We start from the raw sequence: 24,254 nt of genomic DNA, 5'->3' as shown, positions 1-24,254 counted from the left end.
TGAGCAAAGTAGATGCCTTGTTGGGGCGGTCAGGAGCCAGTCGTCCAGGTACGGAAAGACCTGTATTCCCTGGAGTCTCAGGTGGGTTGCAACCACTGCTAATACCTTGAACACCCTGGGGGCTGTGGTGAGGCCAAAGGGAAGGACCCTGATCTGGTAGTGACTGGCTCCCAGCTGGAGGCGGAAGAACCTCCTGGATTGTCTGTCCATTAGAATGTGGTAGTATGCATCCTTGAGGTCTATAGAGCACATCCAATCGTTCTCCCTTAGAAGGGGGAGAATAGATTGAAGAGTGACCATTCGGAATTTTTCCTTGGTTACCAACAGGTTCAAGCGGGACAGGTCTAGAATCGGTCTCAAGTCCCCTGTCTTTTATGGCACCAAAAAGAACCTGGAGTAGAACCCTAATCAGAGCTGGTCCTGGGGTATGGGCTGGATGGCTCTTTAGCAGCTGCTGAATTTCTGCGGCAGCAGCCTCCCTCTGATCGGGTGGTACATCGGGGAGGTTCTTGAATTTGGGGACATGAAGTAATGTGATTTTGTACCCTCTGGATATAATTTGAAGCACCCAGCTGTCTGTTGTGATGGACTCCCATGCCGCTAGGTGCTCCAAGAAGCGCCCCCCTGACTACCTCCAGAGAAGAGCAGTCGGGCAACCCTTCAGGGTTGCTGCGTGGGCCGGTCAGAGAAAGGTTCTCTGGACCCAAAGTTTGAGCCCCTCTGCCCCTGGGGCGGCGTTCTCCCTGTCCTCCTCTGCCATGGAAGGACTGGTTGTCCTGAGTGGATTGGGAATGTTGCGATTTCTGGAACCACATCTTCTGACCCTTTTGATTCTTCGAGAAGGACCGCTGGGGAGCAGAGAAGCAGACTCCAACGGCAGACGTCTTCCCGTCCTTCTCGCTCTGGACAAGTGTCTCGTGAACCGTTTTGCCAAACAGGGCAGAACCATCGAAAGGGGTGTTCGCAAAAGATGCTTTTAAGGGCTCCGCAAAGTCACAATGACGGAGCCAGGCCTGACATCTCATGACTAGGCACGCTCCGCTAGCCCTAGCGGCTCCCTCGGTGGCGTGGGACAATAGCCGCATAGAGGTATTTGAAATGGATCTCAGTGGCCATTCGGGTGGAGTACAATTGTTTGTCCTCCACTGACATGGACTCAGGGGGGAGGCAGCGTATTCTTCGATAAGATCCCGCTGCATCCTGATGACATGTGCCATGTAGTTCGGCGACCTTCTCAGTAAGGTCTCTGAACTAAAAACTCGCTTCCCTAAGCAGTCCATCGAGCGGGACTCCTTGCTCGGTGGATGGACTGAGGGGCTCCCGAGCTAGTTCCCTCTTCGTAGCTGCCGCAGTCAACATGGCATCTACGGGGGACACTTGCTCCAGTGTGACCGGTCTGAGGGTGCCTTAGTATCCTGTCTGGGCATTTGGGTATTGGCTCCACAGTGTCCGGGTCCTTCCACGCCCTGGTGGTAAATAAGGTCCACCAAGGGGTCGGCCCGGAGACACCGAAGAGGTAGACTGGCCTGCTTCGAATGCCTCCAGAAACACGGACTCGAAGACTTAGGGGCAGACCACCCACCTCTGATCCTCAGCATCTCCATGATGTCTCCAAAGGACACATCCTCAGGAGGTGATCTTGGGGAGCCTTCCCCTTCATACAAGTCAGCGCCCTCAGTTAAGGACTCAGGGGAGTCCACGTGCCTCCTCTTGCACTTATGCTTGCGGGGCACTTCCTCGGGGGTGGGGGGGGGCTGTCCGAGGTCTCGCCAGCAACATCCTGTTCCAATGGAACTACCTGGGACATTGAAGCAGGCTGTCCCTTAGGCCGGGTGATGGAAGCCTGGCCCAGCAGAGAGGGAGTGCAGAGTGGAGCAGAGACCAGGGCCGGGGGTCCAGATGCTCTCAGAGCCCTCTCCACTACATCGAAGGCCGAGGGGGAACCATTCTCTATGGGCTCAGAGAGTGCCCCCACTCGGATCCGATGAAGGGATCAGAACCGGCGCAGAGACCATCGGATCCGAAGGACCAGTGCACTCAGACCTGGACGGAGCCGAAGGCACACTGAATCCCTCGGATTCAAAGCTCGGGCCATGGCTCAGGTCGGATCAGACAGGCTCGAGGGCAGGGTCGGATCCGAAGTACTAAGTACTGTCGGTGCTGACCCACCCCTGTCTCCAATGCTGCTCGGCTCAGAACACTCCGAACCCGGGTAGCGGGTCGGAGAAGGAGCAATTGAAGCAAAAAATTGCGTCGGGGGGGGGGGGGCAAGAGCACTCCCATCTGCAGCTAGGCCTGGATGAATCTTCGCATCATCCGGTCCAAGTCTGCAGACATGCTGAACGTTGATCTCTAAGAGGCCACCGAAGAAGGCCTGGAATGCCGCCTCGATGGAGATCGGGCCTCTTCCTCGGGCCCTGGGGAGAAACAAGGAGATCGGAGCAGAGGAGACCTAGAAGCAGTGGAGGGAGCAGCCCGCTTACCTGGTGGGGCCGAAGCAGAGGCCTTGGCCTGCCGCTTGTGGTGCTTCTCCCTCAGTTTCTCCCTCCTAGCCTCCCTGTCCTCCGGCACTTTAGTGAGTTGAGTCCCAGCCGAAGGAAGGGGGGGAAGGAGTGGCAACAACCACAGCCTGTGGTAGTGCCACGGGAGCAGCGGAGGCCGGAGCAGAGTCCAGGGGTAAAAGTCCCACCAGGACCAGCTTCGATCTCTGCTCTTTCAGTGCCCTGGGGTTAAACGCTGCACAAATGGTACAGCCTGAGGAGAGGTGTTCAACCCCAAGGCACCGAATGCACCGTGTGGCCATCAGCCGGGGAGAGCTTATGGCCGCACTCGGTACATTTAGAAAAAACTGCTTTTGGGGCCTCAGCCATACTTGAAAGAAAAAAGGTAGTACTACACAAACACACAGTCCCCAAAAACACAACACACTCCCCCAACGACCAGCGAAGGGAGGAAAAAACTAAGTAAAAAAATTTAATACTACAGGGAACCCAACTCTTACACACTTTTTAAAATAAGTTAGAGAAATTTGACAAGACTTAACTGACTATTTTTTTCTAGAGCTCAATGGAATCCAGCCATCCACAAGCGCAGCAAACGATCTGGGGTCATGGGAGGTTGGCAGGGGATTATGGGTGAGGAGCTCGGATCCATTAGCTATGAAACAAGTTGCCGGCTCGGATCCAAGACCCACAGGTTGCTGACAATGAAGTCCCTACTTCAGATAGGTGGTTTTACTAGACAGGCATGTCTGGCACTGCTCCCATTTAAAACTAGCAAAACACTAGCAGAGTAAGGCCATACTTCCAAAGGCTCAAGTTCACCTAGCAAGATGGGCGATTGTCTGGGACTGAGCATGTAAGTGCTGGTGAATGTGTACCAGGCACCTCACATTTGCTACTTGGAGCAGCAGGGAGCCTGAAATAAAAAGGTGAAAGATAAAGTAAAAGGGTCCCATCAGAAACCTGAGAAATAGTTTTAGGTGGCTATTAAGGCTTGCGCAACACTGCATGGCAGCATTTTGTATTTTTTCACCTTTAAGAATTTGTATAAAAAGGTAAATGCAAACTACTGGTCATGACTATGCATTGTGAGCATAAAGCATGTCTGTTCAACTAAATGTGGCTTTTTCTAGCTGTGCAGGTGGATCAGGTGGCCTACAGGCCCTGCAACAGCTTCCTTGTTGTGAGGAATCAAGCCGAGTGCTCTTCAAGTTCCAGAATTCTTTTGTATAGAAATGCAAACAAACCCCAAGTGAGTGTTATGTAATGGCAAAACACAAATGCCTAAAATCAGTCCGGGGGGGGGGTCTTGTTATTCTGGGCAGATACTTCCACTGAAGTCTAACCAGTTCCATTCCTCAGCAGAAAATCATAAGCTTGAAGTGGACAGAATGCTCCCTGAAAATACCCTATCCAAGACTAAGGGATTCATGGGACAGAGGACCTAAAAAGCAAATGCATATCCAGGAAGTGCATTTAGGACTTTGACTGCTCATAGCCTCAGGGACAGGATCATCTTGAGCTATGTATGATCTTGAGCAAGGTCATGAAGCTACAACCAGAGGTGCTCAGTTGTCTAGATTCCATCCTCGCCACTAACTGCTATCCACAAATGCATCACAGGGATTAACACCCAGTGATAACTGTTAACAAAATTAAAGCAGTGCTTCCTTTGCAGATAGCAGCACTTCATGGCACCAGTCTGGAGCCCCCTCCTGTCTAGAGCCTTATGGTCCATCAAGCTCTCTACTAGGGTACAGGGGGGGTCAGGAATCTGGATCCAGGGATGCACTTGGATTTGAAGTTACAGAAACCTCCAGAAAAGGTAACTCCTTTTCAGAGGAACAATGGGCTGGTTTGCAGGGACACCTAGGTGTTTCACAGCACTTGGGTGTGGGATGCTGGCCTCTGCCCCCATCTCTTCAAATTTAGTATACTTTGAAGTTAGGGTAGGTGTCAAATGGAGCAAATTCCTACAGTTTAACACTTTATTCAAAGACAGCAAGGCCTTACTTTCCATAGAGGCAGACTGTGAAATGCTAAGGTTTTGCCAAACAGAAAGCTGCCTGAAACAGTAAGGATAAACTAAACACCCCCCACTGGCCAATATATGCTTACAAAAAGCTTGACTAGAGTTGTGGCACAGCAGAAATAGCAAAGCCTGACTGACAGAAAAGTCCTACAAACCTCCCAGTGAGCAATGTCAGATGACATTCTTAAGCACAAGGAATCAAAGGACTTTCCCAAAAGCACCATTCCAGAGCCTTCAAAGCCTTTGACTGACTCATACCCTGCTTGCTTCCTTACTCATCTGTAGAAAAAAATGGGTAGCGTCATCTTGGTGTACTTTTAGGGCCCATAGGAAAAGCAAACCCTGCAGGAATGGATATAAGCATCCCCTGGTTCAGGAACCACCTTGGTACTCCAAGGATACCTTGAGATTTAGGCCCGGGTTTCATTTTATTGTAAACATGAACGTAAAGGCTTCTAAAGGGGTTAGGGGCAGACCTCAGATGTAAAGCGAAGTCAGTCTACAAACAGACTACCTACTTCTGACTCCCCAGGAAGTTAGCCTCCACAAAGTGCAAACCACAAGCAACTAGCAGAAATGTTCTGCGCAGGGTAGCTGGACTGTTGGCTACTAACTCCATAAACTGTACCTGAAAGTCAACTGTACAGAGCACTCCTTTATAAACATCAAGAACACTGAATTCCAGAAGTTGTACATTGGGGCCGCAAAAAATAAGCATTAAACAAGTGTGGTACGAACCATCTCTCAAAGCCATTTTGTGTACCATTTGTTTGTTAATGGAGAACCAAGCTTCCTGCCTGGCAGAATTCTTCCCCTTCTTCTCAGGCTCCTGACCCCTGTAAGGCCATGTCAAGTCTGGTAACCATCTAAAGTGTGACCCTACAAGCGTCTTGAAATGCTTACCAGAATGGAGGGAAAAAAATTCTAGCAAGTCTAAGGAGAACATTTATCAGATTATTGCCTTCCCCTCAGATACAAATCCAGGTGTGCAGGGAGGCTTTCCCCCCTGCAAACCAGTTTAGTGATGTTGGAGATCGGCTTTTCTGGAGTAAGTCTTTCGATCTAAATTACAAATGCCGACATTTCCATATAGGAAATGAAAGTTAATGCCATTCAACCCCATGTTTAAGCATTACAAAAGGAGTCATTAAATCACTGGAAAAGACAAGTGTAGATGTAATTTTCCTTAACTTTCACTGGCTGACAATTTGTCACCACTTCCCCTCTCCAACCACTCAATGTTCAAGGTCACACTACCGCAGTAGCAGAAATGTAGCTTTCCTGTTTAAAAGCTAGCGCCTTGCAGATTAGTTAACACAACCAGACCACAGTTTGTTAGGGATAGGCAGAGTATCGAAAAATTAAACGCTAGGACTTGTAACCAAAATAACTGAAAGCACTGTGTGCACAAGACTAAGACCACCAACAAACCCCAAGAACCATACATTCACCACCTTTCCAGACTGCATTAACCAAGATTTGTAGTCCAGTAATTGATGCAATTCAAAAACAAAATTTGACAAAAGGATGCAAACACCGTTTATGATATTGAAGTGCTTTACTACAGCAGTTTTAGCATTAATTTCACTAGTAATTCTGGAGATAAAGTGCTAAGAAATCTATGCAAATATAAGCAGGCAGCATACACCTGGTTCAACTTCCCAGTCTCTAAAGCTACACATTTTTTAGCATATCTCCTGTATTTGGATTTTCTTTCCAGTGAGGTGGCCATGTTGCTTGGATACTAGGTCTCTCCTTCACCAAACTGTAATATGCAGCTAGATGAGGGTACTTCTCTTGTGAAACCTAGAAGAGAAAGTTGAGCTAAAACTTTTTGCTTTGAAACTTTCATTAAACTGTTTGAGGAACATGCGGCAAAAACACAAATAAAGACAGTTCTACTTTTACAGCAAATCGCAGAATACCAGTTTTGTTCATTTTGGTTGACCATGTTAAATCATGTATTCAATATGAAAAACGCTAAAATTACCAAACCAGATTTTTAAACACTTGTCAGCACAAGGACTCCAGCTACAAGTCTACACAATTAGCAGTCATCACTGATAAGTGTAGTATTTGCTTGAAATAGCTAACTTCACTGTGCACTGGTTGTAAATGCTGTTTCTCAATGTACAAAGTGTTTTCTTGGGCACAAGAATCAAGTGGTGAGATATCAAGCCTACCTAACAGGTAGTAACCAGTTTGATCTTCAATACTTGTGACAGGCATCAACAAAAAGTCTTAACTACGTATGGTTAGAGCTTATCAGAACCGCGTCTTACACAGTTGTAAATTAGAATCAGTTTGGCAAGGTGCACTTCTCAATGCACTAACATTTCAGTGTGTAGAGGGGATGGGCAAGGCTAAAACGTCATGCAGCTACATTTAATCCTACAGCATCTGCTTAGCTTTGCAGACTAGTAGGTTACCTTATTTGGTAGAAAATATCATGCAATACTTCTCACATGTACCAATCACCAACTGCATGAAGTTTGCAGAGGCTGACAGCATTTTACTTGAATGAACTGCTACCCACTGCCACAGCTTCCAAGCCTTCACCACCCTGGGAAGGGGTTATTTTTATGCTCACCCTGTCTGACACTGCTAAGTCTCAAGAAGCTCCCAAATATAGGTCAGTAAGACTGCTACAAGTGTGCAGAATAATGGGGCTTACAGGAACAGTTACGCTAGGTCTCCAAATGCAGAAACTTGAAACTGGCCAATCTCACCACCCTGCAGAGGCAGGGAACATATGGACGATTGTCACCCCCGGACTGCAAGATCCAATACCTAACCTTTCAGATTAGGTACCTACAAGATCACATAGGAGCTAAAGGTACTACCGCCATATCATGAATTTCTATACCAAAATGCACACAAGCACGGAGGAGCTCGTGTGTGACATTTGCAAGATTCACTGGCTTTGTCACCTAGATCAACAATTTTTAAAGAGTCCATATAGTCCAGTTCCAGCCTGAATTGCTTACTGATGGGCCATGAGTGGATTTTAAATTACAGGCATGCAAGTAATGTTCTATGGTGAGGTTTACAGGCGGTGTCCTCTTGTTCTCTGTCAAGATGGGGTATGTCAAAGGGTTTTGAGAAATGCAGGGTCCTTGGGCTCTAGGTCAGGCACTGATCCAATACTTGCTGCAGTCTTCATTCTGTGAGGCTCCCTTATTAACTGCATGAAGTTGTAAAAGTAGATTATGCAACATTGTACAGTACTCTGGAACTGTCTGAAAAGCATAAAGGGGTAAGATTACTAGCACCATCAAGCTCAGGATCAAATAGGCAACTCAGATTGGACAGTGACAGTAGCATCTATGGGTATCATAGGACCACCAAGAGTGGGAAACTTGTACTTCGCAAATTACCATGATAAAGGCCTTACATTTTGCCAACCTGCAGATAGTGACAAAGGTAGGTGGCGAAGAGGTCACTACTAAAATCAAGGCAATGCCTAGTCATCTACGTAGAAGGTCTAAAGAGTTCTCTCAACCAGGGTTTGACTATGCTTAAGTGTGAGGCTATTTGGCAAGCTTGACACTGGAAATCACTTTTGCAGCAGTGCTTTTTGGCATGTCCAATACAGAACCTACAGATTCCAGCAGTGACAAGCTGGAGAACAAAACTCTCCACACTAGAGCTATGAAGGACTAGAATACCAAATGGACCCAACACTTGCTTCATTCTGCATGTAGAGTTCATGCTGCAGCCGGCAAAGGTGAACAGCCAAGATAGTTAGTGGTCAATGTAATCCTAGTTTCCTAGTGAAGATGTTATAGTACTTCTGGGCAGAGCCATCCATCCAAGGGGAACTTTACCCCCCATCCCCCATAGCCTCTGACTCTGCAGCTACAGGCATTACATAAATGGGACTATAGAGGTACCAAATGGAAAAAACCCTGAAAGCAATTGACTGAATTCTAACTAGAAATGCAGATGACTCCTGGTAAATACTGGCCCAAGTGAACAGTTTAGTCAAGGATGGACTGCAATATGGCCATATGATTAAGATGAGCCTTAGTAATTTTTTGGTACCACACTACCATTCCTGCATCAGATTTGTTTTTAGTTTGGTGGTACCTCCCGTTATGATTTTTTATTTACACAATGATTGCATCTGCCAGTTATTTTCCAAATTAATGGGACACCTGAGGTGATTAAATGGGATAGCACCCAGAATACACATTCCATCTGTCCCTATGGTGGCTAGCCTGAAGGCAAGGCATACATGTCCCAAATACTGAATCTGGTCACTGCCCATCTGAAGGCAGATTGCAATTCTTCCCGTTGCTGCTGGCTGCAGCTGAGGGCTTAAAAAAGCAGTTCACACATTTGAACATGCTTCTTTGCAATGCTTAAGTGAGAAAGGCAGTGCCAATAGCTTTGCCCTCTTCCTCATAATTTCAACAGAATTCCTTTTATTTACAAGAGGGGAACACATTTGTCCTGAAGCAGTACAAAATTTGATTTATAACAGCTTGTTGACCTGCCCTTTAACTGCAGGACACATTCAAGAATGAAGCTGGAATCCTGGGATTCAGAAAGGTGAACTTTGGCTTGACAACTGGAATTCACAGTAAAGCAGAGCTGTTAAATTAAAATTAAGGAAGTTTGAGGCAAAGGGAAGCTTGCTCAAGAAGCCTAATCTCTATAGCAAATGACAAAGACAGTGACCTTTCACCAATCAGCTCTTGCTGGAACAGAATCCAACATGCAGTTTATGGCCCCCGGATAACATGCACTCATCAACTCCCATTAGTCTGCCTCTGCAACAAACGAAACTGACTTTGGCCCAAGTAGTACTTCCAATCTTTATTCATAACAGTTTTCTTGGTAGAGGAATCCACCTGGGGGATTCGTGGCTTTGGTGGAAAGGGTCAGAATCTAATACAGATCGTTATCTTCTACATGAAAAAAATTCAAGGGTCCTCAGTTTCCCTTCTAAACCACTCAGACTTGGGGAATAAACATCCTCCTCATGAGTGATGTGCAGAATTTGTTTTCCTTTGAGAAATTTATGGAATGATAGGCCACATGTCCTGTCGCTGGACGAAAACATTGACTCATCCATTCAACTTGGATTTTCAGCAACAGACAGGTGATCCACAGTAGATACCCGAAGTGGTACATGATTACAGATGACAACTGAAATATATAAACCCCTTCAGGTCCAACACTAGACTTAAATGCCATCCCAACATAGATCCCCATGTGCCTGGCTTAAGCTGATATAGATACTGAAGGCACTAGTGCTTCATTTGCCTTGGTCAACAGTTGTAAGTGCTAAACGTAGGCTCAAACTCAGACTGCATTAGACTAAGTTGTAAGCATATCTACATCCTTTGTACTGGCTCCATTATGGGTACAAAGGAAAGCTTTGGAATGATTACACATAAATCTTGTAGAACCTACAAAAATGGACTTCCATAAACCAGTCAAAAATTCAATGAGACAACATTCCAAGTATTACAGAATTTTTGTCTTCTCAGCAAGGGCCAAAATGGTTACAGATAGCAACACTAAGGTCAAAAGACCATCTTAACATCCTTCAACTCCAAAATAGCTTTGGTTAAAAGGAACATTTTGGCAGATGCGCCAGTCACATCTCGTTGTAGAAACAATCAGCTTTAACTGCAATAGGAAAATTGTTTCTATGGTCCACTTAAGGGGTGGAGACAACAGGTTTAAAAAGAGGTTTACCGGGATAGGCATGTACCCATTTTCAGTACAGGCCTGGGGAGGAAAGCTCCAAGTACAAATCACATTTCATTGAGTCAGTAGGGTCAAATATTTACATAATTGAGAGGCAACATGGTAGGTGTGATACATTCATGTCAACAATGAGTCATTCCAAGACTGTTATGGGGTGTTTAGTTTCAGTTACACTAGTGAAGGTAAGGATACCTATGTAATGAGAAAGGAGTTATGCTGAATGCAGTGAAATACCATAGTATATAGAAACAGACTAGTAAATGTTTAACATACGAAGCAGTTTATGTATATATTACAGTTCAAGGAGAATCAGGGGAATTATGAAGGAAATAGAATGCTTAGTGTGTTTCATTAGGAATTAATTCATGAACAAGGGTCTGAAAGCAGATTTGGGCTTCAAGTAGGACAGTAAATGTTAGCTGGGTGTGTAGAGCGGGAGCAGAGCCATTTTTTTAACGTGGTCTTAGGATTGGCAAGAGACCGCTGTTCTAATGGAAGTAGGGAGGAATTCCACACATTGGAGACAGAAGTAAAGGAAGCATCCTACTGATTTGTTTGGTCTATAAAGATAGCTTTTGGTCATTTGATCTCAAAGGGTAACTGGAACAGTACTTTCACACTTTCATTTATAGCAGTATTGATCTTGCATTCCGATATACAAAATGTATATATTTGCAACTGCAAATGGGTACAAAATAAGCACATTTTAAACATTTTGATTTACGACAATCATACATTCATATAAATGAAAACCCATACTGACATTCAGTGGTAATCAAGTCTTCTAAAAGAAGCTATTAGCAATTGAACATTACATAGCTCATTCAATACCTGCCTTAAACCTCATTCCTCTTACAAAACATTATGCACATACTGTTCTCACAATTTCCATTTCATGTAATTTGTTCCTACCCTTCTCCAAAGATCCCACTTCCATTTCTTTTAGCTCCATTAGTATATTCGCTTCTAGACTGGTGGTGGTGCGGCAGTAGCATTGTTGTCTCACAGTAAGACTCTGCCCTGTTAGGAGGCACTCTAGCTGAGAATCTGTGTGGAGACGTGCATGAATGGGTGTACCTTCATTGAAGGTTGTGCATCAGGGCCAACTCTGCACGTAATCTACTGCCAATCATTAGCAGACCGGAGTTCCACTGTGGTGACCCCTAACCGGGAAAAGCAGTGTATTCGCTTCTAGCACAGTTGGTTTAGAAAATTACTCTTGGCAGCCACCAGAATTAAATTGGCAAGGCCTTTGTATTTTAAGACAATTCCAATTCTGCACAGTTCAAACATTCTTAGGTTACACAAATTTGTTCACCCAGCATTTCTGACAGTCTGCAAGGAATTTTTAAACTATGTCAACTCATTACACTCCCAAAATGTTGCCAGTTACCTCTTGACCACATCACACCTCCGACATTTGCCATCTACCTGACCATCTTTGGTGCGCGATTGGGTATAAAATACCTATGCAAACAGATTTAGGGTTAGACTGGGTGCATATTTGGGAGCCATATATTCCTATTGCTTTTGTGAATCTTATCCAATCTCTTCCCAATCCCTTCTAACCTCCTCAGATTCCTAGTTATCACATTTTACCTGCCCTAAACAATTACCCCATTTGTGAGCAGAGTCTAAAAACTCTACCAGTGTTGTTCTGCCTATACTCATACAGCAGTCCTTGATGGGTGTAGATCAGAGTGCACATGCTGTGCCTTTAAGCACGTCAAGGACTGTGCACGTATGTCAAGCACGTGCCGTGCCATTGAGTGCGCAGCCAGAGTAAGAATGTATGATTAACAAATACAAATCAACTGCTGTAGAGTTATTCTTTTGTGATAAGTTTGTATAAAATAAAGCTGCTTGAACAGAACCCATGAAGACTCGTGTGTTCACAGTAAGAGCAACATTGTGTCAAGTGATCGCAGAGATTAGGAGCCATGAGGTGCAGAGATGACAGTGAAGGTAAACCAACAGAAACTAGCATTAAAACGAGCCAGAAAAGCAAAGGTAATTACAATATACACAAAACTAATTTGTAAAAAGGACAAAACAGGACATTACAAGGGCACAAGATATAACAAGTGGGAGGCATCTCATTAACCAAGGGAAACAATTAATGGAAGTAGAGCATGTTTTAAGGAAAAAAAAAAGAGTATGGTTAAAGCAAACTGGGCAGGTTTAGAGTAAAACCAGCACAAGTATAATGGGCATGGAGAGATTAAACTAGCAAAAGTATGAGAAAAAATGGGCACATTAAGTGTAAAAAAACAAGACTACTTTTTTGGCATAACCAAGGCTTCATATTGTATTAAGGGCATAACTAAAGTAGCATTTCAAAGTGTGTAAAAGTGCTTACAGTGTAGGCTCATTTGTGTATACACCAGCAGTATAGGAATGGGAAAACAGTCGTACAGGCTGAGTCAAGGGAAGACCAGAGTTAAGTGCAAGTTCGGAGAAGTGTGCAACCCCCAGACAAATACTACATTAGAGGCATTGATTTGAAAAACAAGGCTAAAATGTGTTGGTGACGCAAGAGTTAAAAGGTAGGCTTGTGTGATATTGAGAGAGAAAGATCTTGGTCCGTGACAGTGATTTAACATTGAGTAAAGCCACAGAGATTTGTCAAATCCAACAAGGGACAGAAAAACAAGTATGTTGCAGGTTCAGCAAGCTCCAGAGCAAATGTAGATAACATGCTGCAAGAAAAAGTAAGCTCCAGAGCAAATGTAGATAACATGCTGCAAGGAAAAGTAGGCCTAAGCACATGGCTGCCACAACCCCTGCTAGCTTGTCAAGGAAAGTACACTGTTCTCCAGTAAGTTCCAAGACCAGTTCAGTTAAAGGAGCATGCTTAGTACAGAACAAGCATGAATTAGCAAAACCCAAGTCCAGCTTGTTAACTGTCGTGTAAATGAGTCTAAGAAATGTTTAGCATTCTGTCAGCAATGTCACAAGTGTAAAAAATGGAACCATTTCCAAAGTCTGCAAATCAAGTAAACCTCACGTAGTTGAAAAGGTCACAAAAGCGGGTGTGATCAAGTAGAGACAGCAGCAATCAGCTTTCTATGTGGATGGTGCATCAGTAATTTGTGAAAGTTGATGCAGTGAATTTATTGGCAAAAAGCAGTGTTCCTTACTGCCCTGACCAATGGTAAATCCACTGAGCTTGAAGTAGACACTGGTTCAAAGTGTAACGTTGCATCAGTAGACATTTGCTAAAGTGAGAAAGTACAGTTGTGTACACTTGCCATAAATGTAGGTTAGTATGTTCACGGTTGGTCACATTTGAGTTATCTGCTTGCAGTAGCCCTCAGTCAGCCTGATTAACAGTCTTGGGTTCTGCATCGGTTGCTCTCTTCCGTGACGTCAGGTCAGCAAGGGTATAAAAATATGCAGCAGACACTATTACATCAGTTTTTCTTGCCCCAGATGTCAGGTGCCCCCCTAATGGGAAGCAGTTAACTATACAAAAATTACAATGTTACATCTCCAACAAAAAAGCAAATATACCAAAAAGCTTTGAAGCATAGTAAAGGAAAGTAGAAGTAAAGCCAAAAGTCAGGGGGGTGAAGGAAGGGTAACCAGGACTGCAACAGTGAATACACTCAATCAAACATCTACATTTATGGCAAGTGTACACAACTGTACTACGTTTAGTGTTTTCACTGTTTCAGTCCTCACATTTGGGTAGATTCCCAAAGCCAAGGTTGGGAGGAGGAATTTAAATAGCATTAGGACCAGCTATAAGGCCCTGCAAGACTGCAGTGGCAAAGCCAGCTCTGGATTTATAGAAAATTAGCAAATGATAATGCTTTGTGAGAGAGTGGGGTCTGATGCCCTGTGGGATAGGTTTTCCATGGTGCTTATAGCAGAAATGAATGCGATGGCCTACCCATTTAGAAATTGTTTGCTTTGAAATCGCCTTCCCTCTGTCCCTGCAGCAAATGCCACCAGATCAGATTTCCTTTGAGGTTTAGTCCTGTCCAAGTAGAATCTAAGTAGTCTGTGCACATCTGAGTGCAGTATCCATTCCCCTTTGTTCGGTGGATTAGGAAAGAAGGTTGGCAAATAAATGGACTGCTTAAGAGCCACACTGGATACCACCTTGGGCATGGAAGGACTGGCTCTGAGGGACACCCTGTCCACATGAAAGATTATGAAAGGCTCCACTGCCATAAGGGCCTGTAATTCAGATACCCTTCTTGCAGAAGTGATTGCTAAATGGAACACTGTTTTCCAAGAAATAAATTTTAAATCTGCACTAGCAGCTGGCTCGAAAGGAGGAAGTGAGTTTATCAAAGAAAAACTTAAGGTCCCAGGCTGGAGTTGGAGCTCTCCTGGGTGGCCTTAAATTTTGGCCCCTCTGAGGAACTGCTTGAGCAGTGGGTGAGAGAAGAGGGTAGGTTCTGTGTTATGAGCCGAAATGGCTGAGGTGTGAATTTTGGAGGAAAAGGACTAGCCCTTGTGAAGCATCTCGGTTAAATATTGTAAAATCTGAGGTAAATTGGGCACTGCTGTGCTCATTCCTCGAGTTCCAGGCACAGAATCTTTTCCATTTTGCAGCATAAGATTTTCTAGTACTAGAACTTGCCTCTAATGATATCCCTCACTGGTTTACTGAGGGATGGTAAAGAGATTAGGTAATTAGCCAGGCTGCTAGGTTCAGTATTTGAAGCAGAGGGTGCAGAATCTGGTTCTCCTGCTGAGACAACAGGGAAGGAGTCTGAGGCAGGTGCCATGGGACCAACTGTGACGTACTGCACAACAGGGAGCATCAGTGCTGGCATGGCTAGTCTGGTGCAATCAAAATCATCCTTCGCTTGTCCTGTTTGTTCTTTAGTAGTACTTTGGAGAGCAGAGGCAGAGGAGGGAAGGCAAACTGATAGGAGTTTTTTTTTTTTTTTTTTTTTCCAGCTGAAGGACAGAGCATCCACGTTCCAAGCTTGTTTGTGGGGAATCCTTGTACAAAATTTGTCCAATTGATAGTTCTGGGGGGAAGCATACAGGTCTATACCTGGGCTTCCCCATTTGTTTGTCAACATGTTGAGTGGAAACTGGAACCACAGATTTTCATGTGGGTCCATGAGATTTCTGCTTAGTCCGTCTGCCAGTGTATTTAGTTTTCCTGGCAAGAACTGAGCTTGTAGATTCACTTGGTAGCTCAAGGCTGTGTTCCACAATGCCATGGCTAGTCTGCAGAGGGGGTACGAATGTGTACTCCCCTGCTTGTTTATGTACCACATAACAGTGGTGTCTGTCTTTAACATTTAATTTTCCTGGAAGAACATGGTTCTTTAAGGCTGTCCGGGCATCCTGTACAGCTAACATTTCTTTTTGATTGATAAGCAGGTGCATTTGACTTGGGTTCCATTTGCCCTGAAAGCACTTCCCTGCCAGGAGAGCCCCGATGCATAGTCTGATGAGTGTTAGGGTTTGGGCAGCACGAGGTAGAATGTTAGTCCCTTGTTTTGGTGGCAGGCCTCCGCCCACCAAAGGAACTCCAGGCATAGGCAAGGTAATGATAGGAATCATTGCTTCTAGAGCTTGAGAATGTTGACACCATAGGCTTTTTAGATACCATTGTGTTTCCTCATATGCAGTCTTGCATATGGAATGGGAAGAATGCAGAATGCCATGAACCCCAAGGCTTGCTATATTTGCCTTTCAAATAACAGGGTTTTTGTGGCCACTTGTTTGAAGTCGTCAAATTAATCTTTCCCTGGAGTGAGGAAAGCCATCTGGGAAGTTGTATTAAAAGCTTGCTCCCAGGAATACAAGTTAAGAGGGTATCAGGTGTGATTTCTTTGTTTATGGTGTACCCCAGACAAGTCAGCACCCTTTGTACAAAGGCCAAATTATTCAAAAGTATGTCCTGGCTTTGACAATCGTCCAGGTATGGGTATATTTGAATATCGTTGCCTGCAAAATGCAACAACTGGAGCTAGGCACTTTGTGAATACCCTGGGTGCAGTAGATAAGCCAAAGTGCAGTGCAGAGAACTGATAGTGCATGTAGCCTGCTTTGAAGCATAGGTATCTTCTGCAAGACTCCCCGATAGGGGATGTGCAGGTATGCTTCTTTTAGGTCTTGTGTTGCCAACTAGGCATCTTTGCTTAGCATAGAAAGCAGCTGGTGAAGAGTCAGCATCTTGAATTTTGGAATCACCAAAAAGGTGTTTAGAATAGGAAGGTCCAGGATAGGAAGTCTAATAGAAACCTTGTCCCTTTTCCTCTGGCACCAACTGAATATCCCCCATGCTTGAAAGTACTTGATTTTGGGCCTCTACCCACTGATTTGGGGGGTAGAGCTGGCCACCCACTTGTGTTGGTAACATGTGGAAGTGAAATCTGTATCCTTGGGACACTATTTAAAAACCCATTTGTCCTGGGTAATGAGTTCCCAGTTTTTGGCATGCAGGCCAATCTTTCCACCTAAAGGAACATTCAAGTTGGGAAGTGCTTGGAAGTTTTAAAAGCAAATCATTGACAGTTTTCCATAAGGGGGTGTCTTACTCCCCGATTTGTGTGGGAACCCCCCCCCCCCCCCCCCAAGTGCTGTCTTGTGCATCCCCTGGGACTGAAACCTGGGGTTTCTGCTGTGTTTGGGTTTGGCTTGAGAAGACCCGGAAGGGGCTGGAAAGGACCAATTCTTAGAGGGCCAGTGCCTACTAAATCTGGGAGACTAAACTTGTAAGAAATCAACAGTTTGCATAGATTTAGCTTTATTTCATCTTTTTAAAAACTTCCTCAGACTTATTGCCAAACAGTCGGTCCTGATTTAAGGCAGCATCCAACAATTCAGCTTTAACATGATCAGGCAAAGATTGATCCTTAAGCCAAGCATGCCTTCTGAGCACAGACCCAGTAACAGCAGCCCTGCAAGAGGCCTCTAATCAAATCCACATTGCAAAGTATGTTTTCCAATAAGCCAAAAATACAGCAAACCTTGGATCCTGGTCTCTTCATAAATACTTTAATGAACAAAAAAAACGGACCAAACAGAAGACAACACACGATACAAGCCACAGATACTAAGCGCTTTCACCCACTGATATGGGGCATCAGAGTACAAATTACTGTTGCTAATCATCCCTTATATACAGATTTCAAAACAATTAAATAATCAATAATCATCATTGAATGGTCAGTACATCACATCTTAAAGATGCAGTGAAGAATAAGGACCTGCATTACATAAATAAAACTTTAAGTTTGTGTAATTTGTACTCTGATGATGCCCCATGTCAGTGGGTGAAAGCGCTTAGTATCTGTGGATTGTATCGTGATTCGTCTTGTTTGGTCTGTTTTTTTGTTCATTCAAGTATTTATGAAGAGACCAGGATCCAATGTTTGCTGCATTTTTGGCTTATTGGTGTGTACTTTTGGAAAGTATGTTTTCCAACCTGTTCAGCAGAATGCATTAAATCCTGTAACTTTCTGCAGCAGGAATCATTTTCTGTTTAAGCAATCCAACATGTTGCTGATACTTTAACATATGAAACTGGCAGTTTAAAGCCCTAATGGCCAAGGTCGCAGAAGTGTAAACCTTCTTACCCCATCTATCCAGCATCCCAGAGTATCAGAAGGGGTAGGATTTTTAGCAGTAGAAGCTTTAGTGCCCTTAGGTCTCTGAAATGGTCTCTGGATCCGCCATAGGATTTTTACAGTTGTGTATACCTACCATAAATGTAGATGTTAGTGTCTTCACTGTTGCAGTCATAACTGTAGGGTACTCCTGCTGGCAGGCAGCCCGAGATCGGCCAGAATATCAAAGTCTGGGTCCGGCGTCGGCTGTATCAGCAAGTACCCTGACGTCAGAACGCATGGGTATAAAGCTGACAGCCGACGCCATCTTCTCCAGCCTTTCTTGCCCCTGATGTCAGAAGCCCCCATAAAACCAAAAGGTGTCCCAAGGGAAACACAAATACACCAGAAAGGTAGTGGAAAAGGAAACAGTAAGCAAAAAGGAACAAGAGGGATCTGGAGGGAGGGAAAAGTACAGTTTTGTACCTACCATAAATGTAGATGTCCGAACTGGATAGCATCTGCAGTCATAACAACTGGGTTGTCCTGTCGTCAGGCAGCCCTTCAGTCGGCCGGATTCCAAAGTCCGGGTCCGGCTTCGGCTGATGTCGCACTTCACCCGACGTCATCTCTGTTGGTCTTCGGGTATAAAGGCATCAGCCGACGCCATTTTCCTCAGTGTTTCTTGCCCCAGATGCCAGTAGCCCTCTTGAAGGCTAAAATTTGGATAGATGCCAATGTTTCCAAAAAGATAGAGGTAAACACAAATATAAGCATGTATGTACATATATACAAACAAATACACCATAAAAGACTCCCCCCCACCAGCTAGCTATTTGGAAGGTAAACACCCTAGGAGTATCACAGAGGGGAAGGAGGGAGGGTAATCCTGACTGCAGATGCTATCCAGTTCGGACATCTACATTTATGGTAGGTACAAAACTGTACTATGTCCTTCATGGATGCATCTGCAGTCATAACTGGGTAGAATACCATAGCCAACTAGGGGAGGAGGATAAAAGTAGATTATGGTGTGTTTAGGATCCCTTGCAGTACAGCAGTGGCAAACCCTGCTCGGGATCTGGAATATAGAGGCAAATTATAATGCTTGGCAAATGTATACACGGAGGTCCAAGTAGCCGCCTCAATAATGTCTTTGGTTGCCACTCCTCATAAGAAGGCTGTGGTAGTGGCTGTTGCCCTTGTAGAATGAGGTCTTATGTTCTGTGGAATTGGTTTTCCATGGAAGGAGTAACAGAATCGTATGCAATTTCCTATCCATTTGGAGATTGTCTGTTTGGAAATAGCTTTTCCTTCCCTTCCTGTTGCATAGGCTACAAAAGTTGGTCAGTCTTTCTGCTACCTTTTGTACTGTCCAAGTACTAGCGTAGCTGTCTATGTACATCCAAGGTATGCAGTATTCTTTCCCCTCTGTTTTGTGGGTTGGGAAAGAAGATAGGTAGGTGGATTGCCTGGTTTAAAGACACTCTGGATACCACCTTAGGCATAAATGTAGGATTAGTCCTCATGGACACTATCTTGGTGGAAGATTAGGAAGGGTTGCACTGCCATTAAGGCCTGTAGTTCTGAAACCCTCCTTGCTGAAGTAATTGCCAGTAGGAAAGCAGTTTTCCATGACAGGTGTTGTAGGTCTGCTGTTGCTGCTGGTTCGAAGGGTGATAGTGTCAACTTTTCTAGCACAAAGTTTAAGTCCCAAGCTGGCAATGGTGGTTTCCTTGGAGGTTTTACATTCTTGATTCCTCTGAGGAACTGCCTGAGCAAAGGGTGCGAAAAAACAGGTGGATCAAAGCTGTATTCTGCTGAAATAGCTGATGCATGTATCTTGGAGGAGTAGGACAGGCCTGAATGAAGAAGTTCGGCCAGATACTCCAGAATGTTAGGCATATCTATGTTTGACACATCTTTTCCTCTTTCAGTACTCCAAATGACAAACCTTTTCCATTTTCCAGCATAGTTCCTTCTTGTTGAAGGTCTGCGTGCTTCAAGAATAATGTCTTTAACTCTTTGGGAAAATTCTGGATTTGCTGCTGCTATGTGATGTTCCATGCAGTCAGTTGCAACGTTTTTAGGTTTGGATGTATGATGTTGTAGTTGTTCTGAGTTAACATCAAAGGCATCAGGGGTATTGGCCACATATTGTTCCGAGACATGCTCCTTAGCAGTGGGTACCAGTGTTGTCTTGGCCAGTTTGGAGCTATTAGGATTATCCTTGGACGTTCTTCCTTGATTTTTAGTAGTACTTTGTGTATCAAGGGAAGAGGTGGGAATGCATATGCTGTTAGGCCTTTCCAGCTGAAGGAGAGCGAATCCACTTTCCATGCTAGTGGGTGGAATGTCCTTGTGCAGAATTTTTTGAGCTGGTGATTGAGAGGTGATGCGAATAGATCTATCTGAGGCATTCCCCATTTCTTTGAGGTGGTCTTGAAGATGTCCGGGTGCAGCTTCCATTCGTGGGCATCCGAATTGGTTCTGCTTAATATGTCTGCTAGAGTATTTTCTTTCCCCGGTACAAATATTGCCTGTAACTGGATGTTGTAGCTGAGTGCCAGGGTCCACAGTTCCAAAGTCATTCTGCATAGGGGGTATGAATGAGTGCCTCCCTGTTTGTTGATGTACCACATGACTGTGGTGTTGTCTGTCCTTATCAACTGGCCCTCTGAGAAATGGTCTGAACTTTTGGATTGCCAGTTTTACTGCCAGCATTTCTTTTAGGTTGATGTGCAGGTGAAGTTGATCCTGTGTCCACAATCCTTGCACGCATTTGTCCAGCATGTGGGCCCCCCATCCTAGGTCTGAAGCATCTGTTGTGATGGTCTGGCTTGCTTGACATCTGCGAAAGGGTAGGCCTGGGTTTGACTGGCATGCCTGAGCCCACCATAGGAACTCCTGTTTTAAGCATGGAATTAATGGGATTTCTGTTTCTAGGCTGTGTCTGTGTTGGGACCATAAATTCTTTAGGTACCACTGTAGTTTTCTCATATGTAGTCTGGCAAATGGGACCAAGATTATGCATGATAACATGAAGCCCAAGGCCTGCAGTACTTTTCTTGCTGTTAACTTGTTCAGTTTTGTTAGTGCCAAGAAGTAAAGAGGGAGTTCTTTTTGTTTTTCTGTAGTTAGGAATGCCATTTGTTTTACTGTGTCTAATTCCGCGCCCAGGAATGTCCTTGTTTGGGATGGTATCAGCCTTGACTTTTGTAAATTGACTGTGTATCCCAGTGCTTGTAGCAAGTAAATGACCCTTTGTAAATCTGTTGTCAGCTTGCTTTTGTTGTCCCCTTGTAGCAGGCAGTCATCCAGGTATGGGTAAATTTGAATTCCCTGTAGTCTGCAATGGGCGATTACTGATGCCAGGCATTGTGAATACTCTGGGCGCAGTAGATAAGCCAAAGGGCAATGCTGAGAATTGATAGTGCTCTGATCCTGCAAGAAATCTGAGGTATCTTCTGCAGATTGGTCGAATGGGGACGTGCAGGTATGCCTCCTTGAGATCTAGAGTTACCAGCCAACACTCCTTGCCCAGCATGGGAAGTTGTTGTAGGGTCAGCATTTTGAATTTTGGGACAATGATGTATGTATTTAAGGTGGACAGGTCGAGAATTGGTCTCCTTTTTTCCTTTCTTGGAACTAGGAATAGTCTGGAGTAGAACCCCTTTCCTTGCTCTGCTGTTGGCACTCTTTCCACAGCTCTCATATTTGCTAACTCCATTATCTGTTGTAGAGCCTCTGTTTTTTGATTTGGAGGTAGATTTGGCATTCCTCTTGATTGGTAAAGTGTGGAAGTGGAACCGGTAACCTTGATCTATGGTTTGTAAAATCCACTTGTCTTTTGTTATGTAGTGCCAGTTCTTTGAAAATAAGGTTAACTTTCCGCCTAGAGGAGCTGCTATTTGTTCCCTGGTAGGCGGATTTAGGGTTAAGTCACTGTGGTTGTGTTGATGTAGTGGCAGTGGTTGTGTCTGTGCCTCTGTTGTTTCCTTGCCACTGTCATCCTCTGTAGGCACCTCCTCTGGATTGGTTTCTGCCTCTGGAACGTCTATTCCTGCCCCTTTGAGATCTTGTGGAGTCAGGAAAGGACCAATTTTTGGCAGGCCAGTTCCTGCTAAACCTTGGGGGTTGAACCTGCAAGAAATCTTTAACCGTTTGAACAGATTTTGCCTTTTCTTCCATTTTCTTCATAACCTGCTGGGCAGGTGTACCAAACAAACTTGTCTTATCCATAGGAGCATCTAGCAACTTAGCTTTAACATGATCCGGTAAAGCTTGCTCCTTTAGCCATGCATGTCTTCTTATCACTGTGCCAGTCATGGCTGACCTAAATGAAGCCTCCAGTGCATCATAGCCACATTTTAAGGAATGGTTACTAACCTGTTGTATGTTATTTACCATTTCTAATACATATTTATCAAGAGATTAGTCAGTGGTTAGCTTTTTAGTTAACTGATCAAGCATAAACTCTTGGTATTGTATCATGTGAAACTGACAGTTTAAAGCTCTAGCTGAAAGAGTAGCTGAAGTGTAGACTTTTTTACCCCATCTGTCTAATGACCTTGCTTCCCTTTCAGAAGGAATAGGGTTTTTAGCTAAGGTCGCGGCCACTGCCTTGGGACCCTGGGATATAGTTTCGGGGTCTGCAAGTGGGGCCTTGTAAAGGTGGTGATGAGTATCTGGCACCCTGTAAAATCTGTCTGGTTTGGCAGGGGCTGGGGGTAAAGAATCTGGAGCGGAGCAGACATCATTGAAAGCATCATCCACCACAGAGAGAACAGGAGGTATAGCTAAGGGCCTGTGCTGTGGAAGGTGCAGAAAGGTCCTAAGTCTTTTTCTGGAGTCTGAAAAATCCTGTTGCTGCCATTCGAACTGCTCTCGCATGGCATGTAAGGTTTCCCCAAAGGATAATTCTTCTGGTGGGGAAGCAGCTGGAATGGATTCTTCAGCATCAGAATCTTCAAAATTGGAGAAAGGAGCCTCTGGCTGGTCAGTTATGTCTGATTCATCAGCAGAATCAGAGGACACTGGCTCAGGGGGCTCTGCCCTAGGTCTCTTCTCTGGGGGCTGAGAGGCCCTGTCTGGGTGAGATTGAGATCCTCTAATTAATGAAATTAAATCTTCTGCCAAAGTAAGCATTTGAGAACTAGAAGAGGGCCTGGTTGTAGGGGGTTTAACAGGCACTGTTTTAGTAGTCTTGGCTGCTTTAGCCCTGGCGAAGGCCTTAATGGACATGGCTGCTGGAGGCCTAGCAGCACCACGTGCTGGGGTAGAGACATCCAAGGGAATGGTGTCTGATAAGTCAGTGGCAACCACCGTAGTGGATAAAATTTCTGAGGCCGATTCAAGAATGGTAGCAGGGGCCTCAGTTGTAGAGATAGATTCAGCTGTACTTTGATCAGTTTTCTCGGTTTCGGCCGAAACAGAGACACTCTCGGTTTGCTTAACCATGGTTTCGGCCGAAACCGCGGACGAGTGTCGGTCTTTATCTTTGCGTTTTTTGGCAGATTGGGTAGTCGGAGGATCCGACGGCATAATGTACGCAAAATCAGAACCGAAAAACTGTTCTGCAAACTCCGACCGACGCCTAAAGCGTCGTCGGTTGAAAGAAGCACAGGCCGAACAGGCTGCTACGTCGTGGGCTGGGCCTAAACAAGGCAGACAATAAGAGTGGAAATCTTTATGAGGTATTTGTTTCCCACAGGTTAAACAATTAACTTTTTCTGACATCGGCTGAGGCAAGAAAGAGTCCCCAACGGGGTACTTAGCTTTAGAAGTCTTCGAAGTAGTATTCGGTAGAAGTAATCTCTGGATCCGACCGACCGGCACTTGCGAACAGCTTCTGCTTCGGGCGCCACGCGGCAAGAAAGACTGAGGAAAATGGCGTTGGCTGATGCCTTTATACCCGAAGACCAACAGAGATGACGTCGGGTGAAGTGCGACATCAGCCGAAGCCGGACCCGGACTTTGGAATCCGGCCGACTGAAGGGCTGCCTGACGACAGGACAACCCAGTTGTTATGACTGCAGATGCATCCATGAAGGACATCACCGACTGCAACAGTGAAGACACTAACATCTACATTTACGGTAGGTATACACAACTGTACTATGTTCTTTGTGTTTCACTGTTGCAGTCGTAACTGTAGGGTAGAATCCCAAAGCTGAGAACACGGGAGGAGGTTATGAAGGAGCAGCTAGAAGACCCTGCAAAACAGCAGAGGCAAAGCCTGCCCTAGACTTAGAGTACAAAGGGAGGTTATAGTGCTTGGAAAAGGTATGCACAGAGCTCCCAAGTGGCAGCCTCCAGAATGTCCGTGGTAGGAACTCCTCTGAGAAAGGCTGCTGAAGTGGCAGCTGCTCTAGTAGAATGAGTCCTGACGGTACCTGGAATCTGTTTTCCATAAAGAGTAACAATATCTTATTCCATGAGCAATCCATTTGTTAATAGTTTGCTTAGAAATAG

The 24,254-nt window shown here is 44.8% G+C and overlaps 1 protein-coding gene across 1 annotated transcript in view; it reads right to left on the bottom strand.

Moving 5' to 3' along the window:
• Positions 1 to 6,072: 6,072 nt before the first annotated feature.
• Positions 6,073 to 24,254, bottom strand: part of LOC122796287 (glutathione S-transferase A-like) — a gene marked incomplete in the record, with an annotated part of 463,645 nt that continues 445,463 nt past the window's right edge. Inside the window, 1 exon segment of the mRNA XM_044064645.1 lies at positions 6,073 to 6,339. Coding sequence (XP_043920580.1) covers positions 6,208 to 6,339 — 132 coding nt within the window.

Source organism: Protopterus annectens, chromosome 3.part0 (assembly GCF_019279795.1).
Source record: "Protopterus annectens isolate FY-2018-M chromosome 3.part0, PAN1.0, whole genome shotgun sequence".
In the NCBI taxonomy this organism is placed as follows: Eukaryota; Metazoa; Chordata; order Ceratodontiformes; family Protopteridae; genus Protopterus; species Protopterus annectens.
This window is presented reverse-complemented; position numbering and strand designations above follow the sequence as displayed.